Raw genomic sequence first — 14703 nt, 5'->3', positions numbered from 1 at the left:
ACGGAACCAACCAGTACGCAGCTGGTACAAGGACATGATGATGACGATAAACAGTCTCGGGGGATATATGCCAGCTAGTTCTCGAGACTTTCATTTAGTGATTGGATTTTATGCACATACTTTATAAATTGTCATACCGCTTCCCTATACTCCAAAATATACTTAATACGACTGACTATAGTGATATTTACATACCCCCTGTGACCTTTGTTTGTCCCTTGAATCTGGGATAGAATAATTGATCAAGTAATAGATTCGCTCCTTTGGCTGCTTTAACCATTGCTTGAGGTGTTTGCCATGTTCCCACTAAAGGGAAGGTCAAAGTACCTGCACCTCTAGCAGGACCCAAGGGGATCATCTGATAACACTCAGATATCAGCAAACGTCCAATTGTGCTCAACCATACTGCCGTGCTGTGTTCCCTCCATTAAAGAAGATCAAAAATGGGAAAGCAACTCACCATCGCTGCTAAAGCTGGTCTAACGTATTTCTTGTTTGCTTTACCCTTAGCTTCGTTAGCAATGCTTGAAAGACAGACATCATCAGCTAAAGTCACTCATACTTCCTCATTCTTTATACAGGCATATAGGACGGGAAAACATCAAGAACGATGAGTACTTACATGATAGAGCAACCTTTAGCATCTTGATCTGCTCCCATGGCAGTTTTCCAACCTGGTGTCGAGCAGCAATCACCTATAGCGTAGTAGTTTTGGGTGAGGATAGAGTTGGGAGTATCTGATCTTACCTATTTTGAAAACCGAAACGTTTTAGCTGGCCCCGGCTCCTTGTCGATATCTCCCGAAGGATTATGAAAAGATATGAGAGAATCTACTTACTCTAAGATAGTCATCAACGTTGACTAATCCAGATACTACGGCGCCTTGATCGACTTTCTCTACTAAAGATACGTTCGGTTTATTTCCAACACTAACAAAGACATAATCTGCTTCCAATGATTTCCCACTTTCCAATTTGATTTCCTTGACACCATCTTGAGCGCCAAATGAACCTGACCAATCTTCGGGAGAACTCTGAGAAGCTGGGATCTGAACCTTATCAGAAAGTATAACGTCAATTTGCATTTCCTTCAAAACCTTTTCTAATGTTACTGATAATTTGGGTGCAGTAGGTGGAGAAGAGTATGAATGAGCTTTTCCATTTGGATCGGGAGCGTTGGCTGTAGGGTTCAAGACGTGAGAGGAAGAATGAACAACGGTGATAGCCTTATCGGGATGAGCAGATCGGATCTCCCTATCACATTGACAAATGAGCATCAGCTAGTATTCCTTGAAGCATATGTCATTTTAGCTTTCATAAGAAAAGAAACTCACCCTGCAATCTCGAGACCGACTGCACCGCCACCGACCACAACGATCTTACTTGCGTTTTTTATTTCACCCTGAGTCTTGATGAGAGCTTCCTCGTATTCTTTTCTTGAGGAGTCGACAGCGGGTCTCATAGGAGAGGGCTGCTGAGCACCAGTAGCGAGGATACATTTCTAAATGAGGAGGTGTCAAATTCGCCAGCACAAGGGAAAATTCATTCCAGAGGTCTATACAGAGTGAGACGAAACAGATAGGCCTGACCACTTACGAAGAAAGGGACTTCGTTTGAACCTTCAAAAGGGTTTTCTAGAACTACTGAATTTGCTTTGAGGTCGAGCACCTTGTTGGGAGCTACAACGCGATGGATCGATCCAGAAGGAAAGACTGTCTCTTGGCTGAGAGGTGCAGTGATCTTCTTTTCCCATCCTGGATCATGAGACGTCGTTAGCGATTTCCACTTATTGAGCATAGTCCTGGAATATGATGGAGATGCTGTGCTAACCTGGAACGACGGCAGCTCTCAGAGCTGCGATGGGCCAGAAAGCGTAATCTAACGCATCGATGAGGATAATTCGGTGTGTAGTGGGTAACTCGGGTGAAAGGTAGTTGGCCAGTCCTTGACCCGCATGAGAGGCTAGACGAAGATTATGAGCAATGAGCTAACGGGCCAAAAAGAAGTCGATGACTCACCTCCGATGATAACGATGTTGTTGTATTCTGACATTGGAGACAGTCTCTGGAATATGGCAAGAGATGTAAGATGATTTAGATCAGATTGGTCGAATTGTTTTTTCGGAGACTATCAAGATCTGTCGATGATATAGAATGAAATGAACGAAGTGAATGAAAGGAAGAAAGGGGACAAAGGGGATAAGGGAGGACCTGTTGTACGTTATGATATGCCGTATAGTGGGAGTCAGTTCCTGATTCTACCAAGATAGCAAATTCACGCAAGCCGTTTTACGACAATTTCAATGGGAACATGCAAGCGTTTCGGCGGCCATTCTATGATCTTACACTCGCATCTTGAATCAAGCAGACCTTGGTTTCAGATGAGAGGAAGAGAATAGATCGTTGCGGTTCTTCTTTTCCCAACACAATCTGATTGTTTTTCCTGTGCCTCAAGTGGGACTGTGTGTATGATAATCCTAATTATATACTCGTAGCGATCGATTTAGCTCGGTTTTCTTCGATCAGTCCTGAAAGAAAGAAGACCGAGCAGATTCTGCACATGGCATTCACGTGTTGTTGTGTATCACAATTACAGTACTCATATATATTAGCCGATAACGACTCGAAGAATGCATTCAAGTACACTCCTGTTCTCTGTTCAGATACAAAAGCCATTGGATTCTGCCGAAAAACATACATGTGGTACATTATAATTATAGGACTCGATGGCGTGAGCAGAGCAGAACATGCAGACTAAAGTTGACTCGAATGTTCAGATATCACTACGATTTGCGATAAGCTTGAAACGTATTTATACTGTCGTTGATCTGGGTGAATTCAGTAATATTCTGTCAAATACCTCGTTGAAGCAGATCATCAATCCTGTCGACCAGAAAGAATGACCACATCTCTTCCATTTCATCTGTTGAACGCTTTCGTAGTGGAATCAAATCTACACAGCGGTAATCAAGCGTCCGTAGTCATTTTCCCCGATTCGAATGATGTTAGATCCAAAGATGATAAGTGGATGACGCTAGTAGCTAGAGATTTCAATTACTCAGAAACGGCATATGTGGTACCTATATCACTCGATGAAGATGGTAAGGATGGTAAGTGGTATTTGAGATGGTTCACACCTGAAACAGTGAGTATCACGAGCTATAATACATAATACAGATCAACGATCAAACTCCTTGATAAGGGAAAAAAAAGGTTATGATGGACTGATATCGATTTGGCAACCCTTGCGAAAAAGGAAATTGAATTATGTGGTCATGCGACATTAGCTACTTCTCAAACGCTATTTCTTCAATATCCGAATCTTGAAAGAATCGAATTCGAAACCAAATGGAGTGGTACATTGACTGCTTCCAAAGTTGGCGAAAAACAAGTAGAAATCTCGTTACCTGGTTTATCTAAAGAAACACTTTCAAAATGTGGGATAAGAGGTAATGAAGATGAAATCAAACTTTTATCAAAATCACTGGGGGTTGAATCGGGTGGTATTTTGGGTGTATCAGATTGTTTATTCAGTAGTAGAAGAAGTTTGATCATTCAATTAGATGAAAGTGTGGATGTGGAAGGTTTAAAAGTTAACCATAAAGGTTTAGTGAGTTCATCCGTCATCCTATGGCTAGAGCCTCCAACGATCAAAACCCGAGTTCTAATAGCATTGCCTAATATGGACAGGAGCTGACGATACGATCACTCAATGGATGTTACAGGCTGCAGTCGCAGATTCGATGGTAGTCACTCAGGTTGATTCATCCAGATCTACTTCAAAGGAATTACATATCAATTCAAGGGTATTTGGACCCGGTTTAGGAATCGATGAAGATCCAGTAACAGGTTCAAGTCATGCTTATTTAGCAGGATACTATTTAGCTTCACCAGCATATAAATACCTTCCAAAGGAATTACGTGAAGATGATACCTTTCAGATCACTATTATAGGACATCAACTGAGTTCAAGAGGGGGTGAATTACATTTGAGATTAGATGATGGGAAAGTAAAGATTATAGGTGAAGCTTTTGAGTTTGGCACAGGTACTTTAAACGCGTAAAGTGGTCTATAAGGGAGAAAGATATAGTATAGATAAATAGAAATGGCAGACAACGAGTCGTCCATTGTTCAGTTTGCTTTCTACCAGATATAGAATCATACGCAATTTCGAGATAGCGAAAGTGTACTGACCAAGAGTATGCATGTGTCAAGATATCTAAAACAGCAAGTATCTATAGCATAATGGGATAAATTAAATGAGTGACACGTGAATGTGAATGTGAATGTGGACCGTCGACATTGTTTCGTTTGAGTCGTAATTACAAACAATACACATATTATGAACATCCTATCCGTTCCCGACTCGTGTTGACTGCTGGTTTATATTTTGTAGCCTTCTACAGGATGATGATGCTCAGTCGTTACAGTTGACGGGGTTGGCGTGGGCGTTATATCATCTTTCAATCGTTCTTCTGCGTCTCCAGCCGCGACTCTGTGATCCTGATTCCCATTATTTGGTGTAGGTGTGGTAGCTGAAGAGGACGTCGGGTTTTGATTCGGGTTTTGATTTGGTTCAATGGTTGCTTTACCTACAAACCATGCTGGTACCCAACCCCTCTCACCTGTTTCTGATTTTATGCTATAAGGGAAACAATCAGCTGTGCATACGGGCAGAATGCGTTATGGATTGGAACCGACTAACGTATAACTCCTACCGAATATAATCCACAATAAGCTTTTATGTCATTGTTGAAAAGAGCCTGATATGACACTTCACTCACCAGTGGCAATACTTCTTGTACACTCTAACTCTGTCACCCTCCTTCAGACTCAATTCGGCATCACCTTTCGCCTCATAATCCATCAGAACGTTACCAGCGTAACTTGATGAGATAATAGCTGTTGGTGGGAGTGGTGACAATCCAGGATAAATGGCTATTTCACCTGATACGGAGGGATTCACTAAGGATATAGGCTGAGATAGCTCGAGAAGGCATCCTGTTTGGCGTAGCCATCATCAGACCATAGTTACCGACTATCTTTGCATGGTTTGTGACATCTTAAGTGTACTCACCAGCTGGTACCCATCCTTGAGTATTATCTGTCGATTTACCTAAACCATCTGGGTCCTTTTGTACTATGTACCACCCTTTCGCTTTTGACAAGATAACATACGTGGAACCACTGATTCATCTTCAGGGTCAGTGATTGTCGCAATTTTGCCTCAATCCGGAAGTGATCAACTCACACAGCAACGTTGAACTCGTCTTGTCTATCAGCGATATACCTATTTGCTCTTTTGTCAGCTCCTTTCTCTTACAAAGATAACAATGACAGCTCACGGATATATAGCGACTGCATAAGCTACATTAATGACGTTTCCATCCTTGTCGATCATCGTACCGGTCGATTGCCCAGGAGCTAAGTTGTTTTGTCCACTTGCGGCCGGATGTCGGGTGGACGTTGAATTTGATGCACCTTCACCATCTTTCAATCCTGGACTAGGTAATTCTGGGAAAGCTCCTCCGTTTGGAGTATTCCCGTCATCTCCTCTGTTCGCTCCCGGTTGTAAGGAGGTTGCTTTCGTAGGTGAGATTGACGTATCTGAAGACGGTTTGATTTTAGGCAAGAGGTTAACCGTGGAATTAGCTGGAAGACCAAGTTTTTGAGCTTGTTTCTGTTGAGCAACTGCTATAGGTGACCGTATATCTTTCTGTGATGTTGCGACAGGTCTTGCTTAATTGTGATCTGCCTTTGCGTCGCTCGAGAAATATAGACTCACTATATGGCGAAGCATGAATACAGGTCTGTGACCAGTTTCCTTCAGTTTCTGAAATTGTAATAATGGTTTCTCGTCATAGCTCAAACATCGTTCTGAGGAAACGTTGTCATTCAAACCAGTTCACGTAAGCACTTGCGGTCTGGAGATCTGGGCTGTGACACTTACCGGTATTATCGAAACATATGAATAATGCGTACAACTTCCAATCATCGTTGATCTTATACTTCTTTAGAGCAGCAGGAAGAACTTTCCAACAAGGGTCTTCCAAGGTAACTCTGAATGATTTAGCTGCACTTCTAGCTTCTGCATTAGCTTGTGATTTCGCTTTATCTGATGGTGCTGAAGTTGAACCAGATCCTGATGGTATAGGTGTAGGTGTCGGACTTGTTCCTGATGACGAAATGGGTTGACCGAGTGACTTAGGCGGTATAAGTGATTGTGATTGTGAATGTGATGGGTAAGGAGGCGGTGAAGTTAAACTTGAACTTGATATTGGACCAGATATCATTCTAGCCATTGGTGGTGGTTGTATTGGTTGTGGTCTATTTCCATTGTGCGATTTGTCTCTGTCCTTCTCTTCTCCTCTAATCTGGGCTAATGGCGAATCGAAAGGATACGAAGATGTTACAGTCGTTGGAGTGAAGCTATCCTGGAAGGTAGGGGTATCAGAAGTATTAGGAGCGACCGGCGCATTTGTATTTGTATTGGTATTGGTATTTGTGGATGAAGCGAGGGAAGGTGGGAATGTTGCCGATGCACGTCGCGTTCGGCTGGGACCCTAGGGAAGACGTGAGGTGAATAGTCAGCTTCCCGTTGATTTTGAGCGGAGAGCTTGGATATTGTTGAAGGGCGGTGATACGAAGGATGCAAACGGGAGAAACAAAACTCACAGCTCCATTTTCCTCGTTGTCAATAGTCCTTTCTTTGACTTCTCTCCCCCTCAGACTACCTATTCTACCTAGATTTCCTTTACCATCCATACCAGGTATACCGCGAATTTCTCCATCTGCTGGATTTGGCGGTATTGGAATTGGGATGGGTATCGGTATCCCATTTTCCTCTAAAGCAAATAACATTCTTCCTTGTTCCTTTTCTAGATGTATCAGGCGTTCGTCTGCAGCCAGTATTCATCAACGGTATGGTTGTCAGCTGCGGTACCTCAGAAATTGAAGAGCTGAAGGACAGCTCACGTTGTTCCATTATTAGATCCAACAATCTCTCAACACTGCTCTGCATCACTTTCTCAGCTTCTTCGGCCTCTACAATCAGATATCCATGCGATCAGCTTATTTCTTCATTTTTCTTTGCCATAAATCAGCTGAGTTGTCCTCCTAGCTCACCTTGAGGCTTCCAATCATCTTCACCAAATTCAATCCCTTGATCCTTCTTCAATTCCCAGACAGCTCTTAACAAATTCAACCTATGACCTAAACTGTTCATACCTAAATCTTGTAAAGCAGAATGATCCATCACTGAGAGTACATCCCCTGTTATTCCGTGTTCTAGATACAAACCAACGCTCGTTAGTCAGTCATCTCTCGATTTTTACCCCTGAGGGCATCTCACGATAAGTCGGATCTTAGGTGGGAAAAGATGCAACTGAACATACCATATATCACATCTTCATATTTGTCTAAACCTAGATCAGACAAGTAGGACTGAACGGCAGCTTCATCCCATTCTAGTAGTGACAGTCCTGGACTAGCAGATATGGGAGACGTTACTGACATCGCGTCAGCAGGTCTTCTGACCTAGATACAACCTTCGTCGAACTTATATCACAGCTGAGCAGGGAGGGTAGGACGTGTAGCGATGTATTTAAGAGGATGGGAGACCGTGAAGATGCTGTGTATTGCAAGGTAGGTGACGATAAGAAGATATCTCTATGATTACCGAATGATACTTGAGGGAAGGAAGCTAATACACAGTCAAGTTGAATGATGTTGATGTTGGTAAACTTCTTTTGTTGTTTAAATGATTTCCTGTTGAAGATACCTTTCACTGAATAATCGGTATATGTATGTGATTGATGAGGAAGGGAATCAATGTCCTTCCCACTAGGTTCTTTGCTAGTCTCTGAGCCTTGATGACCGACGTGACGAGTAGTAAAATCCGTCCAATCTCCCTTCGGTTCTTTTTGAGCCTGTCGGTACCTCTTCAACTTTATCCAGTATGGAATTCGGTACCTCGTATTTCGTAAATGCTGAAAGTTTGCGTGACCTGCCGTATCTTCCCGTACGAAAACTTGTGTGAGCTGAGGACGAGGATGTCTGGACACGACCGATACTAGGTGATATAATGGGGGGAAGAATTATTGTTAGAATGCCAAATATGATGAACTGTTAGATGATGATGAAACACGCTGCTGTACAATTGTCAAAACACGTAAAATTGGTTCATTTACGTTGAAATTCATCCTGGCTATTGTATGGAGGTAAGTGGCGTTCAATCAAAAACCTTTCCATTCCTTCAATCCTTCTTCATTCTCCCTTTGTTCAGGAAGAATCACGGTACACGACCAAGCAGTACAGGTGAAACGATGCATGATTACAGCACACAATGATCGCAAACTACTACAATTGTCCGGCTTGATATAAGCTTCTCATCTCATCACCGACTTCTATCCTCCTCTTTCCTTCAAGATAATGCATTGCTTCTACATATGTTGAGGGTATCACACTTCTACCTATAGGTTCATGGTCTTCTTTGGCCATGGTGAAGAAGAAAGTATTAGTCTCCCTTCGTACCTATCATAATCCGTATCAGTATTAAATCGCCTAAGCATCCTTAAGGATTTGATTTCAGGTAGTTTACTCACTCCAGTGTCAACCTCTTCCACTTCAGCTGTGACCATTATATGTACTTTAGCTTCGCCATCAGGTCCGTCGTGAGGCTTAGTAGTCTTGACCACCTTAGATGATAATCTCAACACAGCACCTATGGGTACCGGTAATCGGAAAGTGATTTGATCTAAAGCTAAAAATCGCATTGGGGCTTGTGAGAATAGTGCAGCATTGGTAAAGCACAGTTCACTGGCAAGAAATGTCAGCGCACAATCGTAGCAATACACATTTTTGTATACACAGATACATACAAAGCCTATGAAAGATTCGGTCAGTACAACTTGACGAGGGCAACGCGGGGTTTTCACTCACCAATCGCATCAAGATACCTCCAAATACCTTTCCATGCAGATTTCTATCTTGAGGGAACATCAATTGCACGGTTTGTATCTAATCCGGACGTATTGTCAGCTGATTTCGACAAGAGATATGAATGGGATGGGGAGCTTACCTCCGTGTCCTGCATAGGAACCAATTTCTCTCCGTCAACTTCCTCCTTCGTGGATACTAGAAGCATCAACTTGTGTAATTCCTCCGCTTCTTCTGATGAAGGCTGATATGGCGGAGACCATTAAGTCAGATACAGAAGAATGCCCTGGTCACACAGTGGAGACTCACCGGTACCTTATCCAGAGCATTCATAGCACTCGTCTTACGTCTCTTCTGATGTTCTATGATCATTGTGTCATCAACTTGGCTATCTGACCCGCTTGGAAGCCCGATACAGCTTGACTCACCTTCACCAATCGCCCATAACACCTTTTCCTCCTGACTCTCCACTAACAACCTTGGCACCTGTCTTGCTTTATGTGTTCTTGAATCTCGACATACCATAGCGAACCGACCTAGCATTAGTGTTTGGAACTGGCCGGGTGAATCCGAAGGTCTATGTCCTTCCATCTTGACTACTACTTCAAGGGATGATCGACCTGTCCAAGTAACAAATCCTGAGAATTTAAGATCCCTAGAACCATGAAGTCAATCAAATCAGCTTTTATTCATACCAAGTAGACCTGGGCATGTCCACTGCATAGCTTACCTGACGTTCTCCCTATTCAACCTTCCGAACATATCCAACCTGTCTGCACTAGCTGTGGCCAGGTACAATCCAGCTCTAGACGATACGTCGTGAAAAGCTTGGGCAGAATCACTATTTCGTGCAGATTTAGGTGTGGGCAAACAATGGCGATATGCTACAGCTCCTGCTAACGAATCGAGATCTATAATGACGCAAATGAACACAGATCCGGCGCGCAAAACGAAATAAGGTACGTACGTTCCAGCAACTTGCCCATTCCTGCGGCAATGAGGGAATGATTAGTCAGAGATCAAACAGACATCCCACGCAGTTCAAAGGGACTTACTGAATCCTCCAGAGGTGTTAACGTATCTCTCATACAATTTCGCATCACTAGCCAGTGGTAAATCAAAGCTTGTAAAACTTTCACTCATGTGTCTGGGTCTGAGTAGTTCTTCCTCGCTTATTGGTTGTTCAGGCTGTGTATGAGGTTCCGCTGAAGTCGTATCACCCTGTGAAGCGAGATCTGGAGATGATGATGATAGCCAAGGAGCTGGTAGTGCACGCATGACAAGGGGAGAAAGGTGGTGTATTGGTCCAGTGGATGATTCTGAGTATTGTCGAGCGTCAGCTTGGATCTGAGTACATCAAGCACTCAAGCCTAGTGAAGTGAAGAGACCCAGCATACTTACGAGCTATCGAAGTCGTGAGTTTATCTATTTCATTGAGCGTGTATAGCTGTTGACTCGGCGTTGGGGTAGGCGGCGTTTCAGGTGTAGTGAATGAAGAATTGTATCTTGCAGATGTTCTATTCAGCAGTATTGCCTGGGATTTTGTGTTCTTGAATGCAGCTGATCGCCCTGCTCTGAGAGCTGTACGTATAACAAGCGCGGGCATGTTGGCGGAAGACAGAAGATGTTGGAAATATAGATTGCGAGATGAGATTCTTGGTGAACGTAGTCCAGTATGTTCTCCCACGCAAGTACGAAGATGTGGTGCTGGAGATTATGAAGATACAGTAGTATTTGTGTACGTCAAAGGTTGACAAGTTTTGTTCATTCCTTTTCATACACTACTCGTATCTATACTTGAAGAGCTATCACATCCTCCAAAATGCAATCTCCCATCTCTCGTCAATGACGGCATAGATATCATCCGGCGGTCCGTGCCGCTGTCTATTGCAATTTGCATCCGTGTCTCCTCATCTGATCGGCATTGTCGGTATCCCATCATTGAGATTCGACGGAGCACTTTGCCGTTTCACTGGGACGACAACGGTAGTCCCGATCAACTAGATCTCGGTACATATCGTGACGATGGGTAGCCTGCAGAAATGGAAGTCGTAGCTCCCAATATCATACTCGTCTCGGCGAACATCACTTCCAATCATCCAAGAGACTTCCAGATCCACTCGGTTCAATTTCAAACCCTCAAGCACGGTCGATTCATTCTAACTGTCCCTACACCTGATGAAGCTGGCACAGTTGATATTACATTCCACTCTGCGTTCAATGAAAAAGACATTGGTAAACTATCACTGAAGTGTCGGCCAAGCAAATCTCTGAAAACACGAGGATGGAAGAGAATCAAAGTCAATGAAGGGAGTTTCTCCGCTTACCGACTATATGTAAATTGCGCTTCTTTCATCCGAGCGTTCTCAATTTCATAGTCCAAAAAAGGCATCAGCTGATTGACAACGGAACAACAGCGACACAGCAATGATTCCATTGGCGACTCCTTGATAATACTGGAGAAGCCAGATACTGCTAATTTCTTATCTCGTATCCCCGACAATACACACTTAGGGGACATCACTTTGCCTGGTACTCATGAATCGTGTGCTTTATATGGATGTAAGTCAGGAATACGCTTTGTGAAGCGTACGATACGGATAGTGTTATGTTTACTAACTCTGCGTAAATCAGTTCCAATATCGCAATGTCAGCAACCTAGTACGCCTATCGAACAGCAGTTATTTGATGGAGTGAGATTCTTGGACGTTAGACTGAGAGTAGTTGATGATGAGCTACTGAGTAGGTGATATCCCTTCTCTGGCGGTATGGCCGGCGCATATACGGTAATTAAGGGACATTGTGGCTGCTACTATGCACATCGCTGACCGAATGACATGTTGATCCATTGCAGTGTATCACGGACCTCGACCTCAACGATCCAGTCTCACTCTCCTTCTGAGAGTTTTACATGATTTCCTCGGATCGCATCCAAGCGAAACAATCATATTATCTATCAAAGAAGAAACTCCACCTTGGCATCCTCATTTCTCCCAGATTCTCTATAAAGCTTTTGAGCCATTCCTAGATAGATGGTTTCTTGAAGAACGTATACCGACATTAGGGGAAGTCAGAGGGAAAGGGATGTTGTTAACTAGATTCGACAAGGATAAAGATGGGAATGGATTATGGGAGAAAGGAATGGGTATACATCCTTCTACTTGGCCAGATTCGAGGAAAGATGGCTTTGAATGGGAATGTAATGGTACTACAGTAAGAACACAGGATTGGTAAGTTGGACACCATTTCGTAATGGTCATCTGACCTTGTCTCACCTGAATGTGACATTTTGTCAGTTTATTACTCTGATTGCACTAACATACTCTGTCCAGGTATCGGGTACATACTTTTCTTGAGATACCAGAGAAATTAGATGCGGTAAGCCCCTTTCAACTGTGAAGAACCTCGAATATACTTTATCGATTCTGATTGTATGCTCGTTACAGATAACATCGCATCTTTTACCTACCCTTCGTCCTCCTGTACTTTCAACATTCACTCTTTCGTACTTGTCAGCTTCTTTTTTCCCTTTATCTTTTCCCACAGTAATAGCGAAAGGATTCGGTTTCCCTGCCTGGGGTTTAGGGGTGGAAGGCATAAACTCAAGAATGTGTGAATGGATATTGGAACGTGTAGTAAATCGAGAGAAAGTGAGAGCTTGCTTGGCTATTGACTTCTACAGACAATGTGCAGGAGATGCCGGGTTAGCAGAACTACTGGTCCAAATGAATTTTATAGATCACGAGCAATATACATGAAGTTACAGCGATTTGGAAGCCTAGAAGGAAGGAGGCAGCTTGCAAATGTACGTAACAGTCGATACTGCACGAGACTAGATTTTTGAATAACGCCCAATAGATATGTCGTTGTGCCCGCAATTGTTTATATGTTATGTTTATCTGTTATTCTACTCTTTGACCACAGGCTCTATGCCAACCTAAGCGATTAGTCTCTTCTCCTCATCATCCACTTCATCCAATGTGATCCTGTTCCAACCGAAAAACCTGCCCACATATGTTGAGAAACCGTTCCACCATTCGATGATATTGCTCCATATACCAACACTGGTTTTGGTCTTTATAGCTTGAATTGAAGTGATGACTACACCGAATTCGCCTTGCTGTTTACCGAAATCACTTCTACACATTATACTTAATTCGAAGATTGCCTTGGGATCTAGAGGAACCCATTTTGGATCACCTTCAGGTATATTTCTTCCTCTATAAGTAGGTTCAAATTGGTTCCATCCAAATTCAACTTTCTTTTCTTTGTGACTATTGTCGAGATAGAAAGAAGAAAGGGAGAAATTCGCTTCGTAGGTCAATTGAGCTTCTCTTGGTGAACCAGGTGTCTTGGGATGTTTAGGTATTTGCGCAGTTGGATTTGGTTTCAATACTAAAACGAAATCTCGTGGAGTGGATGAGGTGTATTTCGTTTGAGGATCAGGAAGGTAAGTGACTGATACTCCGGAATAAGAAATTCGTGGAAGTTCAAGTGGAGGAGGTCCATATCGATATGATTGAGAAGCAAAGCCTGCTCCACCAAGTGTGTTGATATCTGCGAATAGACGCTGTCAGCATGAAGACCGTACACACAATAGATTACCATCTCAGCTGAGGAGATGACAAGGGAGCCTGGTGATACACGTATGTACAATTGACAGCATTATAGCCTAAGCAGTATGAATCGGAGAAAAAGTTTGAGATGATAGAGTCAAAAATAGTATGCTCACCTAGGGTACCCCAGAATCTTGCTCCGATATTCTTATTCCCCTTTTCTAAAGTCTCATCTTCGTTCAACGGCAGGTTGACTTTACTGTCTAGTTCGATCTCATCTAAATGAGAAATACTCGAACCACCTCTTACTCGATCATCCACTGCTCTCCAGTGATCGAATCTCCATGCAGGGAAAAGAGTCTTGACTTCTGGCGTATGTTTTGGCATATTGGGGGGTGTCCTCAATTTGGACAGGGATGTTCAGTAGGACGAAGGGAAGGTCACTGATATGATAGCAAGGGTGTGAAGTCGAAAGTGAGGTTGAGGAAATATCTAATCAGAAGATCAGAAAAGGGGATAGTCAATGTAACGTCATCGCGATCGACAACATGGACCGTAAAAGTGGCAGATATTATGTGGGTGCGCCAGAATATTCGTGTGCCCTAAACAAATCGAACTTCTCTGGTTTTGTTTATTTCCCTTCTTGTGTTGCACTCCTGCACAGTACTGTAGCAAGGCAAAGCCAACCAAGGATGCATCCCATTGCTCCTTTCGATCTCGTGGGTCTGACGAGTCTGGGCGCGGAACGCTCTCCCACGTAAAACCTCTTTTCATTGCCTTCCTTTCAGTAAAATCAGTCCATAGTGGCTTCGATTAATTCCAGGTATAATAAGGCAAGGTATAACAGTCTGTACCACTTACCCCATACCCCTTACACCTTACACCTTACGCCAGACCCACTATCACTAGTCAACGACACTTATCATCTGTAGCACCTATGTCATAACAACCAGAGGTCTCCAAACCAGTACTTGAGTTGATCTGAACGAGGAAGAACTAGTAAGGGCACAAGTAACTTTAGTTGAGGCTGAGGCTTCCTTCGGTCTCTCTATAGTTTAAGACGTCCTGCAGGTGAATAAACTTTCTGACGAGGCAATCCCTTCTTGTCCCAATCTGGGCTGCGGGACGAGAAGACATGGTGGTGCTATAACCGGAATAGACAGCTCCCCAGGATCTTCATGCATGAGCCCAATGTGTATTGCTGAGTACGT

General features: G+C 43.2%; 6 protein-coding genes across 6 annotated transcripts; 2 read left to right on the top strand and 4 right to left on the bottom strand.

The window, feature by feature from the left end:
• Positions 1-187: 187 nt before the first annotated feature.
• On the bottom strand, positions 188-2051 carry IL334_000880 (uncharacterized protein; the record flags this gene model as incomplete). The annotated part of the gene is made up of 8 exons (XM_062932642.1): positions 188-358; positions 461-524; positions 623-747; positions 839-1253; positions 1334-1500; positions 1596-1753; positions 1830-1961; positions 2018-2051. 8 exons carry the CDS (start codon positions 2049-2051, stop codon positions 188-190), a joined length of 1266 nt encoding a protein of 421 aa, XP_062788693.1.
• An 846-nt stretch (positions 2052-2897) lies between these two features.
• IL334_000879 (uncharacterized protein) lies at positions 2898-4062 on the top strand (the record flags this gene model as incomplete). Its single annotated transcript, XM_062932641.1, has 3 exons — positions 2898-3143; positions 3255-3608; positions 3724-4062. The coding sequence occupies 3 exons, from the start codon at positions 2898-2900 to the stop codon at positions 4060-4062; spliced, it is 939 nt and encodes a 312-aa protein (XP_062788692.1).
• Positions 4063-4382: 320 nt separating this feature from the next.
• On the bottom strand, positions 4383-7514 carry IL334_000878 (uncharacterized protein; the record flags this gene model as incomplete). Its single annotated transcript, XM_062932640.1, has 11 exons — positions 4383-4641; positions 4784-5000; positions 5077-5186; positions 5251-5289; positions 5345-5715; positions 5785-5876; positions 5950-6562; positions 6675-6898; positions 6975-7043; positions 7125-7286; positions 7394-7514. 11 exons carry the CDS (start codon positions 7512-7514, stop codon positions 4383-4385), a joined length of 2277 nt encoding a protein of 758 aa, XP_062788691.1.
• Positions 7515-8357: 843 nt separating this feature from the next.
• IL334_000877 (uncharacterized protein) lies at positions 8358-10542 on the bottom strand (the record flags this gene model as incomplete). Its single annotated transcript, XM_062932639.1, has 10 exons — positions 8358-8531; positions 8603-8816; positions 8923-9017; positions 9079-9180; positions 9246-9298; positions 9365-9591; positions 9667-9847; positions 9904-9924; positions 9992-10255; positions 10338-10542. 10 exons carry the CDS (start codon positions 10540-10542, stop codon positions 8358-8360), a joined length of 1536 nt encoding a protein of 511 aa, XP_062788690.1.
• Positions 10543-10978: 436 nt separating this feature from the next.
• IL334_000876 (uncharacterized protein) lies at positions 10979-12694 on the top strand (the record flags this gene model as incomplete). Its single annotated transcript, XM_062932638.1, has 6 exons — positions 10979-11272; positions 11354-11498; positions 11571-11678; positions 11791-12166; positions 12269-12314; positions 12383-12694. 6 exons carry the CDS (start codon positions 10979-10981, stop codon positions 12692-12694), a joined length of 1281 nt encoding a protein of 426 aa, XP_062788689.1.
• A 179-nt stretch (positions 12695-12873) lies between these two features.
• Positions 12874-13879, bottom strand: IL334_000875 (uncharacterized protein; the record flags this gene model as incomplete). Its single annotated transcript, XM_062932637.1, has 2 exons — positions 12874-13493; positions 13669-13879. 2 exons carry the CDS (start codon positions 13877-13879, stop codon positions 12874-12876), a joined length of 831 nt encoding a protein of 276 aa, XP_062788688.1.
• Positions 13880-14703: the final 824 nt, after the last annotated feature.

The sequence above is a fragment of the Kwoniella shivajii genome, chromosome 1 (assembly GCF_035658355.1).
Source record: "Kwoniella shivajii chromosome 1, complete sequence".
Classification (NCBI taxonomy): Eukaryota; Fungi; Basidiomycota; class Tremellomycetes; order Tremellales; family Cryptococcaceae; genus Kwoniella; species Kwoniella shivajii.
Note: the sequence above shows the minus strand (reverse complement) of the source record. Positions and strands in the feature narration are given on the sequence as shown.